General features: G+C 41.6%; 1 protein-coding gene across 3 annotated transcripts in view; it reads right to left on the bottom strand.

Moving 5' to 3' along the window:
* LOC147727192 (tight junction protein 2-like) overlaps positions 1 to 16,056 on the bottom strand; it is a 595,437-nt gene that overhangs the window by 248,539 nt on the left and 330,842 nt on the right. For all 3 annotated transcript variants that reach the window (XM_086961242.1, XM_086961240.1, XM_086961241.1), the window contains one exon: positions 11,804 to 11,928. In XM_086961242.1, the coding sequence (XP_086817368.1) occupies positions 11,804 to 11,928 (125 nt within the window). The remainder of the gene's footprint in view (positions 1 to 11,803; positions 11,929 to 16,056) is intronic.

Here is a 16,056-nt window from a genome sequence, read left to right as displayed (position 1 = left end):
GGCTTGTGTCCTTCTGTGACGACATCCGAGAATCATCACTGCCGGTCTGGTTGCTCCAGACTGGCCCTTGCTTCCATCTTTTCGAGAAGCACCCCGGACCCTCCTGGTCCACTCAAGACGCCGACAGCGACATCCGTCGTGGGACAGCTCGCACCTCCACCGTGGTCGCCGACAACGCCTCCTGGTCCGTGAGACTGCAGAGCCTAGCGTCGCCCACTCACCTGGTCGAGGTGACGGCCAACCGGTGCCTTCCTGGTACCCTCTGACTACTGGCTAGTAGTACGAACTTGGTCCCCTCTGCTTTCAGGTTTCATCAATCTCCGATCCAGGCTTGGATCTCTACGAACTATTCAGCACTGGTCGCCGGCCAGCAACTCCTTTTCTTCCGGCTCCTGGCTCGTCAGCGAAGACCCCGACGCCTGTAAGACTTGTTCAGCCACAGCCCTCGTGGCTAGGTAACTCGGCATTTCAGTGCCTGCATAGCCTCCTTACTCTAGGGTCCCGAGTCCCTCGCTTCCGACTTGCCTTAACCTTTCCGTGTCCTCGGACACTTGTTTTAACTGTGCACTTAAAGTATTTGCTAAAGAGATTTGGTTTGTGCTAAGTACCCTGTCCTCATAAAGAGTACAGGGCTGTTGTGATTCTTAATAAATATACTGTTTATTTTCATAACACTTGCGTGGTGTCCTTTCACTGGGTGTTCAAGGGGTACATGTGTGGTAAACAGCGGGCTTAACGCGCCCTCTCGAGTCTTTAGCCTTAGACTGCTCGTATCCACGCTACTAGGATAGCTGGTCTATAGGTTGACTTACAACCAAACACTATAAGGGTCGTTGGAACGATACATAGCGGTCGCTAGAATAGCGAACGTTGCATATCGGGCCAACTTCTCACAGTAAGGACTCAGATTTTATATTCATAATTTAATTAAGTTAAATGTAATAATTTTCAGTAACTTGTCTATCGGGAGCATAAGAACTCACCCCCCAGTGTTGTTCTCTTACAAGACGCTCCCTTTATAAAGCTACATCTCGAAGATTCAGCAAGTACTGAAAGCAAAGGCAGGCACTGTTCAAGGGGAAAGTGTAGGAGAAACATTATTTCCGGGGTAAGCAACAAGTTCACTCTTTCTTACAACAACTGTAAGACTTTAGATAAACACAACTTTCACATAATCTGTGTACGTTTCGAACCGCTCACAGTTAAAGGTATTACTACAGGAGCACCAGAAAGAATTAGACATCCAATACAAAGCCATATTACATTTCAGGTGAATAAAGTTACATAGTCACCACTAAACAAAGAAAATAATTTCTCAAAGACATATTTGCCTAATTTTGTCCATCAAAAACATTTCAATGCAAGTATGAATCGTCTTGCTTGGCCTTGTAAGCCACCAACTTCTCACTTGATATAGCATAAAGTTGTGCCTAGCCTGAAGTCTGAGATATAATGAAGCATTAGTGTAAAACAAGCACTGACAAAGCCAGTAGGTCTCACCTGTGAAAGATGTAGGGTTTGAAACTGCTTTATTCTTCTTGTAAATGGAAGTTATGAATGAACATGCATCTGTGAAAATGTCTTTGAATGTATTTTCTTATGCTTTAACACATATTAAATAATTATAGTCGCAGAGGGACAAGAATTTGTGACGAGCATCTAAAAGTGGCACAGCTACCCCTGTTAAAATTATATGTAGTGAGCATGATCTTCTTTAGCCACAGTAAGTCTATTAATGAAAAGCGAAATTTAACGATTGCAAATAGTAACTTTTTAAACAATAGGATTGTTGAAGTCAAAATTCCTGAACATAAACTTCTGCAACATTTAAAATAATACTTAAAAATACAAAAAAATAAAGCTGCTGCTAGAAAGAGGATTAGATCCCAGGTCTACAGATTACATTTCCACTGAACGCAGCACCTTAAACCACTCGACTACCAAGACTTGGAAAAAGAATTGCACAAATATTACTGTTATCATTAATTGTTATGAAGTACAAACAAAGTATCTAAATGCCCCATGACCGTAATATGATGCTTTAGGAACATCCCAAAAGAGTTCTTAGAGAATGTAATACAAGTGCAGCTGTTTTCTGGAGCCACTGTAAGTCTGTCAATGGAAAGTGAACGTGAGCTATTGAAAATAGCAAAGTTCTAAACAGAACTCTACCAGTAGATGACCCACAATGATGAATAAATGTAGCTAGCACTAATCGGCTTATGTTACACAGTTTAATAGTTTATAATAAGCAAAATTAGTGAATCAGGTAAATGCCACTGAATATAAAGGCACGCTCAGCACTCAGTGGTTAATAAAGGTGGCTCCTCTGAAAAATCTAGCATGAGCTTAAGCGGTCACCTCAAGTATCGGCCCATCTGCCATAAAATGCATTGACTAGTACCAGCTACATGTATTCATTAATGTTGGTCATCCTGAAACTCCCTTAACTTTTATGGGCCTGAGGATGGTCTCACGTACATGTGACATACGAGACCAACACGTCGATGTTGTTCCACTTTTTATCACATGTTTATGATTGAATCTCTGGATTTATGGATATGCTCAAAGGACTGATTCCAGTTATCAAGAGAGTGGACTTGAAATGCATTAATCTATGAGGTTTTAACAGTTCTCTATTTGGTGTACATGGTTAATGTATGATGGGTTTCGATTTTGAATGTACTCTACAATTCTGATTTATTTACAATCAAACAATATGCTTTTTGTTTGATTTGCTTTGTATATGCCTGTTTCTCCTTGGGCTACCCTATTTATTTGATTAATCAAATTGGTATATCTTTGGATTGAATCCCCTTGACAACCATTAAAACAATGCCCACATAACTTCATAAATGATCCCCTTGCTAGCATTTACCTTATATACAAGCATAGCTCTCACATGCAGTTGGCAAGAACAACGTTGCAATTTCTGCTTAAAGACATTTCTATAGGGCCACACAGCAAAATATTTAGACAAGTAACAAGCACTGACTGAAATATGGAAAGTCAGACAAGAACTGAGCCTCACAGGGAAAGTAACCCTTCAGAATAGTGGTACAATTTCGATTCTCAAAGGCCTCCAGAACCACACAATTACTCTGGCCCATCATGGACATGAGGGTATGCCTAACAGAAAAGCCTAACTACAGGAAACAGTATGGTTTCCACAGAAAGATAAGCTTACAGAAACAATGTTCACGGCTTACTTATCTTTACCAAGCCATAAACACGGAAAATACCTGGCCCCCATCATCACAGAAGGCATATGTAGGGAACTTTGGGTGAAAGTGCAGACATCTGCAGCCAGCCAGATAGATAACTGCTTATCATCCTCATGGACACATGCTCCAAATATCCTCATGTCGACATTCAACTAAATCGAGCATAAAATGCACAAGATCTTTGTCTTAAGGCAGGCAGGGAGGCCATAGCGTGCAAACAATTGTCCACCCTCTAAGGGACTGATCTTTAAGGTATACATGCAGGAACTATATATCCAATATCACGAGATAACACCAAGTTGCAACAATCCAATGGGGAGGTTGAGCATTTAATTCCCATGTTTAACAAGACATTATGCGAAGCTGTAGAAAGTGGCGATAACAATGGTGCTCCACAACTTTCTGTGTGGCAACAGATATACTTCACATTCCATGACCAAATGCTCACCGGAACAGTTTTGCTTGGGAGAGCTCCTATGGACACCAACCAGACAGCCCTAATTTTGCTCTCTCAGTAGACTGATCACAATGGCAAGCATGAATCAACACAGGTTCAACTTCGAGGGCCACAAGCAAACAGAGGGCCATTGACCCTGACATACATATTGGTGATCAAGTGATGGTTAAAGACCAGCATCCTGGTAGCATATTTCAGCTGCCACGCCAGCAAGCACAGTAAATAGCCACTGACAAAAAGTAGACAACCGTCTCTGCTAAAAGAGGGAATAAAAATGTCACTAGCAATGTATCAGTATTTAAGAAAATCCTTACAGATGGGCATTTCTCAACAGGAAAGGATAGCATACAGGGGGGGACAAATACACAAGAGTCTGAAGCGGTCTCAGGTGGAATGGTGACATCGCCACAGAGGTTCACCAGGCTCATGGTAACAGATTCTAGAACATCACCAGCACCCCACAGCCTGAGAACCAGATTTGCCCTCAGAGAAAATCCAAGACCCTCACAGAAACTAAGATTTCATATGTTTCATTATACAGTTGGTTAAAGATGCAGAATAAGGCACACACAGTGATAATAGTGGTTTACATCAGTGCTTAATAAAACAGAACTGGGCACATTCGGACATCAGTACCAGACAGCACTCCCAGTGTCAGACCCTCATTCCAGCACTGCTGCCTGGCGCCTCTAAAGCGGAGGGGAGGAAGGGGGGGAGGGGGGTTTGGGTGGGGGGAGTTGGTAGCAAGGCGGCAAACTGAAATTCCTTCAAACAGACAGGACTTTCTAGGTCCAGCATCGGGAGATGCCACTAAGCAGACTATCACACAGGACACCAGCTATGAGTAATGCACATATAGTAGATCACAAATGATTCCTATCACAGAGTCACTGCAACGGAGAGGGTTGGAAGTGCTCAGTTGCCAGGGTGGCGAAACAAGACCCGACTCGGCTGGCCCACAAAAAGACCTCAATATGAATGGTCTGCTGAGAAGCAACTTTGATTTCATTAAAAATTGCATTTGTCCATACATTTATGACAATAGAATTCTGCAACAAGTAGTACAATCAAACTAAGGACGTTTTAAAAATGATGCAAAAAGAATGTATAACTACTGCACAGTGTACACATAACATTGGTCTTACAAGTATCGTACAACCTAAAAGGATGCAAATTGTTAGCAACGCTTCCTTGTTCTCTTATGCAACTCTAACAATTCATCAGATGCAGCTGCAAGTACCGGAAAGTCAACGCAGATTTAACACACACAGCTGTCTGCAGGGCAGAATTAATGAAGCCAGAATAACTAGACAAGAAAACATAGCTCCTTGTTGCAATATATTTTGAGATTGCTACTTTTTAAAGTTTAGGCAAAAACAATATAACTGCCTACCCCCTGCCCCTCATCGTCAGTCTCATTTGAAAGCATGGACATTTGGCTAGCAAGGTAATAATTGTTGGCAGGGGACAAAAGGAGCGAATTTCTTTTGACACAGACTCCATATTACTAAACCTATAGCATCATTGCACAACCCAACTGTTCCAGCAAGTGTATTCTTCACGGATGCCATTCTGATATAGAAGACACAGATCTACAGAGTTATATGGAATGTTTTCTTTGCCTTGCAAATGCCAATCTGGTTACCTGGGAAAACTACTGGAATGCACACAAATTACTGTTCCAGACCATGCAAATATAAATGCTCTACAGAGTGCATAATAGTATAAAATATTTGATGCTGAAGTCTGGTAAGTAGGAGCACTTATGTTTAATACAAGTCTGATAGGTTTAAAGAACACAAGGTCCTTCAAGCAGAACTTCTCTTGTCAGAATCTAATCTGGAAAAGTCTTGCTATAATCCAAAGGAAACACAAGATGCTAACTAGTTTTGATTCGCAGACAAGAATTTATGACTAGCTCCAAATAGCAAAATGACATTAGAATTATCAATTACCAAGTACTCTTAGGACAACCACACCACATGGTGAAGCCATACTAATCTATGAACATATTCAATTTTGTGTTCCTACCTGCTGTATCATATTAGCATAGGTGACATTTCCAGATAATACACATGTTACAAATAGTTTTTAGTCACTCGGGTCTTACAAAGTACTAGTTCTCAATTAAGCTATTAAAAACAGAGCTCTCCTAAAACAAAAAATAAGATAGTAACCTGAAACTATAGTTTTACTGTGCAGGAGTTTTTCAGATTATAGATTTGTTTAAATTATTCTCTTACATTTGGCTAAAAATCCCATATACATTTGCAAAAACAACCCTAACAATATGCACAAGTTAAGTATTATGAGTGACAATCTAACTGATCTTGTTATCTTAATTTCAGCCAGCAGTGAGGTAAATGTGCTTGCAACTCCACTCTCCTAATAGGGTAAACCACAGATATCTCAATACAGGTTAGGAGGCAGAGCATCAATCTGTATAGAAGATACTAACAGAAGATAGATATGGCTACAGTAGAATAACTTTATCCATTAGCACCGGATTTATCATAGATTCATCAGCTTGAAATCTAGACTAGAAAGCAGTTATCAAGCAGGATGTGGCTCATCTTATTACAACGATTCTTTAGCATGTCTCAACGTGAATTAATTTTTGACAAAATTCGGACATCACTGCTCTGTCAATATCTCCAAAGGGAACTCTGGTGAAAATTGCACCAAGTCTTCTTTAATGTTTCATAAACTTTTTTTGAAAGTCTTTAAGCAGCCTTCTCATGACAAAAGATAATTCAATCTTACGACAAATCGTGTTTATGGATAGTCTGCCACTTGTAAAAGTGCCTTAATAGTAAACAAACAAAAAAAATGCTACTGCTTTGTGGAACCAGAATCAAGGCCCATTTTGATGTCCAAAAAAGCATGAACCTTTATGTTGGAGTTGCCTGGGAAGAAACCGGGATAAACCCTAAACTTATATTAGCATTTTAGGGGCACTTGGGATAAACCTTTGGTATGTGTTCCCATCTATGTCATCCTCAAAGAAGTATAAAAAGGCTCTTCAGAATGGAACACACCTACATTTCTACCACTCCTTTATTAGGTGTGATGGCAAGAAGACCAGGAATTTCCCAAAAATGTATGTGAATTGGTCGGAAAGGGGGACCCATGAGTTTTGAGATTACAATATGAAGGTCTCAGCTGAAGTAGACTTATCCACTGGTGGTAAAGAGTGCACAAACTCCAACTCCTTAATTAACTACTGAGCGTGACAGAACAACGATGGGGATCAAGGCTTTCACCCACATTAAAAAAAGGTGCAAAAGGAATTCCGAATGCCAAATATTTGAACCCTGTTTGAGCTAGAGACAGTGGGTATTTAGTGCATTAGGATGCCTGATGTAGACTTGGCACCAATGATAACATCTGTTCCAATTTAGCAAATATGTTTTAATTGTTGCTGAGGCTCCGAATACTTCTAAAATGACAATAAAATCTTTTGGTATGTCTAGCGCTTCATATTTAGGCATTTTAGGAGGTAGATTAACAAATGCAGGTATGCTGGATAATGATGAAGCAATAGGGGCAAATATCAAGTTTCTTGTATACCCGGTATACGGGCAAAGATGGGGGAATGCATCCATTTTCAATAAAATCCTGCTGTCTCCAGAGTATAGCTTAACTCAGGAACTTCAAGTACTTAGAGTATGAGCTGCAGAGAGCATATCTCAGAAACACTGAACAGCAACCACACCCCTCTGTAATTCCGAGTGGTGCTATCTGCATCTTATACACTAACTCAGCGTCTGAGTTAGTGCATATGCTGTAGGCAGCGCAATTTGTTTACCAACTGGCACATGGCACCATTCTTCACCTATGTGCAGGTGCAGAACAGATTCATGATAAGGCCCATGGACAGTTTCCATTGTTGGAAGGACTGCATGTGTTGTCTAATCAACAGCTTCATGAAAACTGAACTGTCAGGCGCATACTGAGGCCATCAATCATTGTGCAAGATTTTCTCTTCCCCTTGTCAAAGAGTCACTTTGGATAAGGGCAGTAGCTGGAAAGGTGTGTGTAAAGAGAGGAGCTCCTGGCAAAGAAACAGCCTATTTTTGGTCTTTATCCAAATACTTCCAAAAGGGTAGTGTCCCATATCCGGATGGTAACTTCTAGCCGACAGCCTTTTAACCCCCTTTCATGGTAATGTTCTCCTTTTCTGCTATTACGAGAGTCTGGTGTAAGGTCACTGGCCTAGCACAGTAGATTTTGAATACTAATGCATCCTTTATGATCAAGAGCAGGACATTACAGTATCTGAGCCCCTGCAGAAGGAAGCAAAGAGTTGTGCCACACTATTTCAAAGGATAATAGAGTGATGTCATGTCAACATTTTTATATTGACAGTGAAACCTTAAATCTGTGACATGCAAGCTTGAAGTGACAGGCATAGCATGTTGACAGGTACCTATTTTCATGAGTGGATCAGTGCTCTTGAGTCAATAATTCCTCGAGGTCTACACTCCTGCCTTCCATACAAACATCTGTAGCCAGGGTAAAGCGTGGAAAGAAGACTTCATAATGTTTGTGACCATCCACCATGTCATCACTAACATCCACAATGATGTGACCTACATTCTGCCCTTCCAGCATCCCGTTTCCGAAAATGGTCAAGATGATCTTGAATAGTTTCATAGGGAGGGGCCAGTGTGTCACTAGCACCATGCAGGAAGACATCATTACTTGTAGCACCTTGTAATGATAAGGCAAACCTTCAGCCGCTGAATAGATCTGATCATATTAGTATCACATGGGTTGGATTCTAGCTCTTGACTAAGGCTCAAATAAGATGCATCTTTCCTCAGACAGAAACCCAACTGAACCTTTTACACGGACCATTCCTTTAGCAACCAGCTGCCCAAGAATAAGAAAGTGTGGTTATTAAACATGTCAGATCTGCTTGCAACAAATCCATTAATTCTGTACACATTCAGAGGGCAGGTTTTAGGTGACTGATGGAGTAAGATTCCACAACTGGTAAAACTGTTGTGTACAAATAAGCATAGAAAAACCTGTGATGTATCTGGTTCAGCAGAACATGAAAATACAGATCCTGAAACTTGGCATGGCAATTATCCAGTTGCAGGTGCAAGATTTTGTTTTAAAGTGTCACCATCCTAAATGACTGCTTCTAAGTAATTGATAAGCTGGCCTAGATCTAAAATAGGTCTATAACATCCTAACTTCGTTTTGATCAAGTAATAAAATACCTGGAAAAGAAACTCTTCATGTTTTGAGCACCTATCACTCCACATCCACGCTAGTTGAATTCTCCTTCTATGCTGAGATTTCTAAAAGCCCCTTATTCATGACGAGCTGGGCTCGTCATCAGCGTGCGAGGAGGCTACACCATGACGAGCCCAGCTCGTCATGAGCCTGGAAGGGGTTAAGAAGATGAGAAGAATACTCCCTCAAGCAGTCAAATGCTTGTAGTTATCTGTTTTCATTGGGTTTTTGGGGTTTAGGTAACCATTCTATTGTGTCGCCTAGTTAAATAATCTCCTAAACTAATTTGGTCGACATTAGAGACTTGCACAGTTGTAGATGCTAGATGATCCTGTCTAACACTGGCATGTTAAAGCTGGGGTTGACATAAAGCATCTAATGCTGATGGTGAACCAAGTCCAGAATTGCAAAAACCCTTTTCATCTCTCAGCCAGTTGGGTGTTCTGCACCTACTGCTGGCAGCATTGTTGGCTATAACTTTACTAATAAGGAAGCTGACAAGAAATGTTATAGCACTGGACTAAGTATCCTCCGCCATAAATTGACTGCAAACACTGTCTGGTGACCTAAAAAAAACATTCACTTCTAGCCTGAATGGTCATAAAGGACAGGTCTCTCTTGTATTTGCTTTGTAAGTTTGGACTTCACACCCATAATTCCCAAAAGGCATTTGGTAATGAAAGGGCACATCAGTGATTTTGTACTGTACTGCATGAGGAAAGATACCCTCTGCACGCATCCCTGACTCCAGAGGACCACTACATTAATCAACTATTTAATACTAGTTGCTGCGAAGTCCATTAGTGTATATATATTTAGGCCCTCCAGAAGCCAGCTCTCCTAAACAAATATTCTTTGATTATGTAGCTATAAGCTTCTATGGTAACAACCAAGCCAGTGTTGTTTTCAGCTAGTCAGGCAGCATGGAGAAAAGGCTCGGAGCTTATTCAGGCATATCTTTCGGATCCACAGAACTCATTCTGCCCAAAGCATCAGGGTACATTTGAATGATTGAAATATTGTGTCTCTAATAATGTCATTGGACAAGACATTTTTTTCTTCTGGTGAGGAATTCTCGAATAGAAGTACAGCTGGGGAGCACTCCTCAGGCATAACATGATCCTTCCATTTGTCTTCATCGCACAGAAATCTCGAATAGCTTCATTCTGGTCATTGCTGTTATCATGCTTAATAGCATTGTTTAAAAGTTCATCCTTTGAGACTCCCAACAGCATGAAGGGTGGAGGACTAGGGTGGAAAGTGCTGGTTGTGATGTTGCCTCTGGCAGAGGCTGACACATGGATGTTCCTGGGAACCTCTTGGGCACATCATCCATCATAGTTTGAAGTGAGTGTAAACTGCCCACTGGGACTTATACAGAAGGTGGACTCTGGATTCTAAGGGTAAAATGTGGATAATCCTCTTCTTGGTAAGGATGATGAAAGAAAGTTTCCCATTTTCGTCTATCCTGTGGGTAGACACTTTCTTCACCATCATTGTGTTTGCAATAGAAATCAAACTGAGCGGGATCCAAGACATGAATATGCTCTCCTCTAATTTACTTGCCCTCCAAGATCTCTACCTACACCTTGTATCAAAGGCATAATGAACATCATAAGCCAGAGAGCATACGCACATGGTCATCAATGAAAAGATCATTCATAATGTTTGGCTTGAACTTAAGAATTCAGCAGTATTTTCAGATAATTTTAAAAATTCATGTTCTATCGGTTTTTGAGAAACAAGAGTGGCCTATGGCCAGTCCCAAGGCCTATGGTATGTTTGAACAACATAGAAACATTCAATATGAGGGCGATTAGTAAAATTTCACATTTAGACATTAAGATGGCCTCCTAGGTCTCGAATCCCAGCAACAAACAGGTTGGGCCACGGAGCTACAACCAGATATGAAATAAATTGCCAGGAAGGAAAATATGTAATTCTTCTCACAGCTTACAGTAAGAACAACATTATAAGTCAAAGATCAATTTGTAGATTTTTTGCAAAATTATCTCAATTGGATAGGTCTTGTCTGGGATTTCCTTCCACATGATGGGTGGTACAAAAAGCTAACTTTGGGGCATCTGAAGGGCGAAAGATGAGGAATACACTACCACCCCCCAACCCCCGGACTGAAATTACGACAAAAAAAAAACGAACAAGTGGTGTAATGCTACTAACAGTGTTGTATTAAATGAGTGCATACTTATACTGCGTTTTTTTATGTACTTCGTATTCCCTGCCTGTTAATGGGAAATTATTCAATGATGGAGAGTTTTATATGGCTCAACAATGGAACACACAGAATGTGAGTAAGCATTTACTTTTTGTTAAATTTGCAATTGCCTTGATTTGCTGTAGGGATTAATATTTGTATGTTTTTCAATTGGCTGAGACAATTTGACCTACCACAGTGGGTGCATGATAAATCTACAAGGCACAAGGCGTGTCCTGCTGTGTTTAAAACAAATATGGCAATAACTATTTTTGCCAGACAGCATTAACTATAATAGTAACACAATGACCTTTACTGTACAGAGCTTTAAAAGGCATTACAATATGTACAATAAAAAATATGATATAATACTAAAACCAATACAATAACCAGTAAATAGAATGCAATAACTCATAGCTGTGGGGCAGTTAATCTCCAGGCTCCCCAAATATATCCGACTTCATAAACTGATTTGAAGGTCGGATCTATAGTACAAGGCAAGGGCCAGTTTATACAGGGCCTTGTCCGTAAGGATAGAGATTTACGGCAAAATATCATGATGTGAAGTATTGGGGCTCTGCTGCCTGTGCCAGTGTCACAAATGACAGTAGTAGCTGATCACAGAACCAAACAATAAAATGATACTGTGTAGATACTTACAAAAGTAATCCATCTGCTGGGCCTCCAGGTAACACGTCTGAGATGACTATCGATGTTTCGCCATTTTCAAAATGGGGATTGTCTTTTCCACCAGAAACTGCTATCCCAAATCCCTTTTTGGAATCCTTAAAATGTAAAAATCAGTAAAATGTAAACCCTATCTTTGCAATGAAAAAGACAAATAAACAAGGTTAGCAGTGGCATAGCACATACCTGTAGAATGCAGCGGGGCCAAACCGTATCAGGGGCATCTTACTGGCCATGCCCACCTAAGCACTGGCATTAGGCCAAAGTACCAAAGTCATTACAACTGTAGATGTTTTTTGGGTAGGGTTAAGGGAAATAGGATTATAGCCAGGGCTTTAAGTGGGCCAGGTCTTTCCGATGCTGAGCTTTTTTAAGGGGGCCTCGAAACGGTTCTCTATTGGGCTCAGTTTTGTGCCCTGGCACAGGCGGTCCATGTTTTTTCCCCGGACTGCAGTGACAGCAGGCACCTCATGTGGGCATGCTCACACTGCTCACTTCTCACTAGTGGAGACGTTACCGCATGCCGTCATGCCAGGGGAGCGTTGTAGGGGAAGGGAAATCCTTTAAAGAAAGTCATGTTCTCTCTGGATGTCCCTTCTCTTTTTAGGTCTCGCGTGGGTGTGGCAGCGAAGCTGCTCCGCCTCTGCGAGAGATATTGTTAGAAACATTTTTCTAAAGGGGACTCAAAGCCCGCCCCTCCTTTCCATTGGGTAGCGTCAGCGTTTATGGTACACGCTGGCTTCCCAATGGAAAGGAGTGTTTTCGGTGCCACCCTGTCCGTTTTTCGGACAGCCCCTCCGGACAGACACCATGGCCTGGTTTGCCGCTTGTCGTGAAGGCTTTTCTTATCTGCTTGTTTATTAAAACAAGCATTTACAATGCAATGGTCTCGGCATTCTTAAAGTTAGAGCTATTGGCATTGCTCATGACATTATTTTTATTTATGCTTTTGTTTTTAAAACATAAATAAATGGCATTGTCATTTACAATGCCTATAGCAGGTCATAAGCCTCCTTTTGTTGGAGTCTCCTGGCTGTCAGCAGTCAGGAGCCTCACACCTGATGCAAATGGAGCGGAGGGCTCTGTGCGTGTGTTTGGGGAGCTCTTTGCGTGTGTGTGGGGGGCTCTTGTGTGTGGGGGGCTCTTGTGTGTGGGGGGCTCTTGTGTGTGGGGGGCTCTTGTGTGTGGGGGGCTCTTGTGTGTGTGGGGGGCTCTTGCGTGTGTGTGGGGGGCTCTTGCGTGTGGGGGAATCTTGCGTGTGCGTGGGGGGCTCTTGTGTCTGTGGGGGGCTCTTGCGTGTGTGGGGGCTTTTGCGTGTGTGGGGGCTCTTGCGTGTGTGTGGGGGGCTCTTGCGTGTGTGTGTGTGGGGGGGGGGCTCTTGTGTGTGTGTGGGGGGGCTCTTGCGTGTGTGTGTGGGGGGGCTCTTGTGTGGTGTGTGGGGGGGCTCTTGTGTGGTCTGTGTAGGGGGCTCTTGTGTGGTGTGTGTGTGGGCCTCGTGTGTGTGTGGGGGGCTCTTGTGTGTGTGTGGGGCTCTTGTGTGGGTGTGTGTGTGTGCAAATGCAATACGTCTCGCATTTGCGACAGAGTAAGCTATTGGCATTGTAAATGACAATGCCATATATTTATCTGTTTTCAAAACCAACACATAAATAAAAAGTTTGTCATTTACAATGCCAATAGCTCTAACTTTTCCGAAGGCGAAACCGTTGCATTGTAAATGCTTGTTTTCCCTTTGTTGATGAACTTGCCTGCTGGACTATTTGGAGCTGTCTGGTGGGAGACCAGACTTGAACTTTCCTGATTACAGCTCCATTCTCCTTGCCATCAACTTTTCCTTAGTGGTCTCCAACTTGATCCCTTTTCCCATGCTAAGTGAACTCTATGGAACCATCCTCCTGCTTTTGTTGTGGTAGCAAACTCAAACCTGAACCATCCTCTTGGTGGATTCTTTTATTCAGATATAGATTTAATTTGGCTAACTCTGTGGCTTTATACTCCGAGCTGTAAGACTCATGACTGAACTGCTTATAATGTGACTTATATGTACTGATTTTGGATCTTTATTACAATAACCTAATTATCTAAATGTGTCTGAGTCTTTTATTGTGTCTTAATATTTTTTCCATGGAAACTGTGCTAATAATTATCTGATGTCTAGTGCATGTCAGAGAGTGTTATAATCTGAGAATAATGTACTTAAACTTGATCACTAATTTGTGAGTTGGCTACTAATTATTGGTCCTCACTGAGTGGCCAACAGTTAAACACGAAATTCGTTTTATTTATTTAAATGTTACCTACCTCTAACCGGCCGTAATCTTTAGTTTACTGAACCCCCACCCTGCCCCTCCCCCTCCCCACATTAGCGCCCGCAGCACTCCCACCACAGGCTCCTACTGTTGGGTTGATAGGGAGATGTAATGTGATAACGAGGACTATTTTTCCCTGTTATTTATACCTATTTTGGTATACACTGCTTTAGCTCCCCAAACGTTTTTTTGTAAGATCAAGACCAGTTGGCAGAAGTTTATATGGTCTTATAAGAAAACCCAATCCCATTTAAAAATAACCAACTATACTACAAAAAAACTACAGGGTGTTTTCTGTATTTTTTTTTTGGTCTGGTGGGCTAGTTTCTACTGTTGATTTTCCAGATGTTACCACAAATATTGCCTGCTAAAAGCACAAATGCATATAGCCTCCCATACTTTGCAAAACAGAAATGCAACGTGTCCGTAGCGTACAATTCCAAAACTGCCCCAGTTTTCAAATGGGAATCAGTTTTCCAGCTATCTGACTATCTATTTGGGACCACTTTTATTTGCAGCCCTTATCTGTTTTCTGTCCTAGTCACCCTCGCTAATAACAACACCTGAGAGGGAGACCTCGGCCTTCTGCTGCTCTGGTCGCTGTCTGATATGACGAATGGGCGCGCGCAGCAATGAATGTCAGCGCCTGGGGCGCAGCAGGTGACCCTGAGTCTGAGACCGGCCCTGGCCTCTGCTGGCTCTGCCCATTCACTATTTGTTGATGGTTTATGAGAGGGGCGATCTGCTAACATCGCCGCACCTTTCGCCACGGGGGGAGATGAAATAAAAATAGACTTGTCGACTCTCCTAGTTTAAGCTACCGATGATGTCACTCAGCGATTAAGCATGCTAAGCAAAAATATTTCTTGAGTAACATTTGTAGTAAAATGAGGCATTACATCATGCCATTGGGCCTATATGAAAGACTTTCATCCTGCTATAAACATGGACAAAGTACAATAAAATCTCTATTATCGCTGCGCAGGGAAGAAATGACTTGATCTCACTTGCGATTAATGTTGTCCTTCATCGCTTTCAAATATGTTTATAACACATTATTTTTTGTTTATATGTTATTGCCATGTTACTTGTGCATACAATGTTTCGTTACTTCATATTCTTTCATCTCTATTTTCCTCTTAGTCGCCATTATTTTTGTTTTTTATTTGAACTCCTGCTTCCTATGAAGCAAACGGTAAATAATGTCCTATTTGTTATATGTATGCATTCTGATTTGTGCTGAAAGTGGTGGACACATGCTGATAAATGTGTAACTATCCACGTTCTGTAAAGTGTTCTAATGCACTCTTTGCCTAGATAGAAATCTTTTTTAACCTAAACAAGTAACTAAGCTTGCCACGTGGGGCATGGGTCTAACGGTAATTTAACCCCAGTTTGATTAAATAAATAAGTAAATTATAACATAGTATAAGAGAATACCTTTGTAAACCAGTAGGGTCGATAAATATATTTTGTTCAGTATAAAATTGCTGCGTATTGAGCAAAAGGGCAATTGGATGGGAATGGTGAAATGTGCAGCAGACATTCATGCAACTCCTTTCATTTCTGAAATCACCTCGATCTTATTGAGGATCAGACTTCATTCTAGAAAAGAGAGAAAAGATGTTCCTGCATTAGCATCCCCCTGGACAGTCTCACACGCTGTCATTACGGGAACTGCACTTGTGTGTGCCACGGCCTGGCGAGATCTGTATTTTAATAATGGTCAGTTTCATAGTTTGTATCGCTAAGAAGTTGCCTGATTTCTCTTAGACAACCCTAGCCACCAGTATTGGGTGTGTGAGAACTGGTGTGAGGCAAGGTTTCAGCAACCAAAGCACTAAGCCAGCATCATAATAAGTTGATCATCCGCGCCTGGACTGAACAAGCTTTTATACCCAACGAGCTGCAAGCGAA

This window comes from Lissotriton vulgaris, chromosome 3_1, assembly GCF_964263255.1.
Source record: "Lissotriton vulgaris chromosome 3_1, aLisVul1.2, whole genome shotgun sequence".
Lineage (NCBI taxonomy): Eukaryota > Metazoa > Chordata > Amphibia > Caudata > Salamandridae > Lissotriton > Lissotriton vulgaris.
The sequence above is the reverse complement of the archived record's forward strand: the minus strand, read 5'-3'. Positions and strand labels throughout refer to the sequence as shown.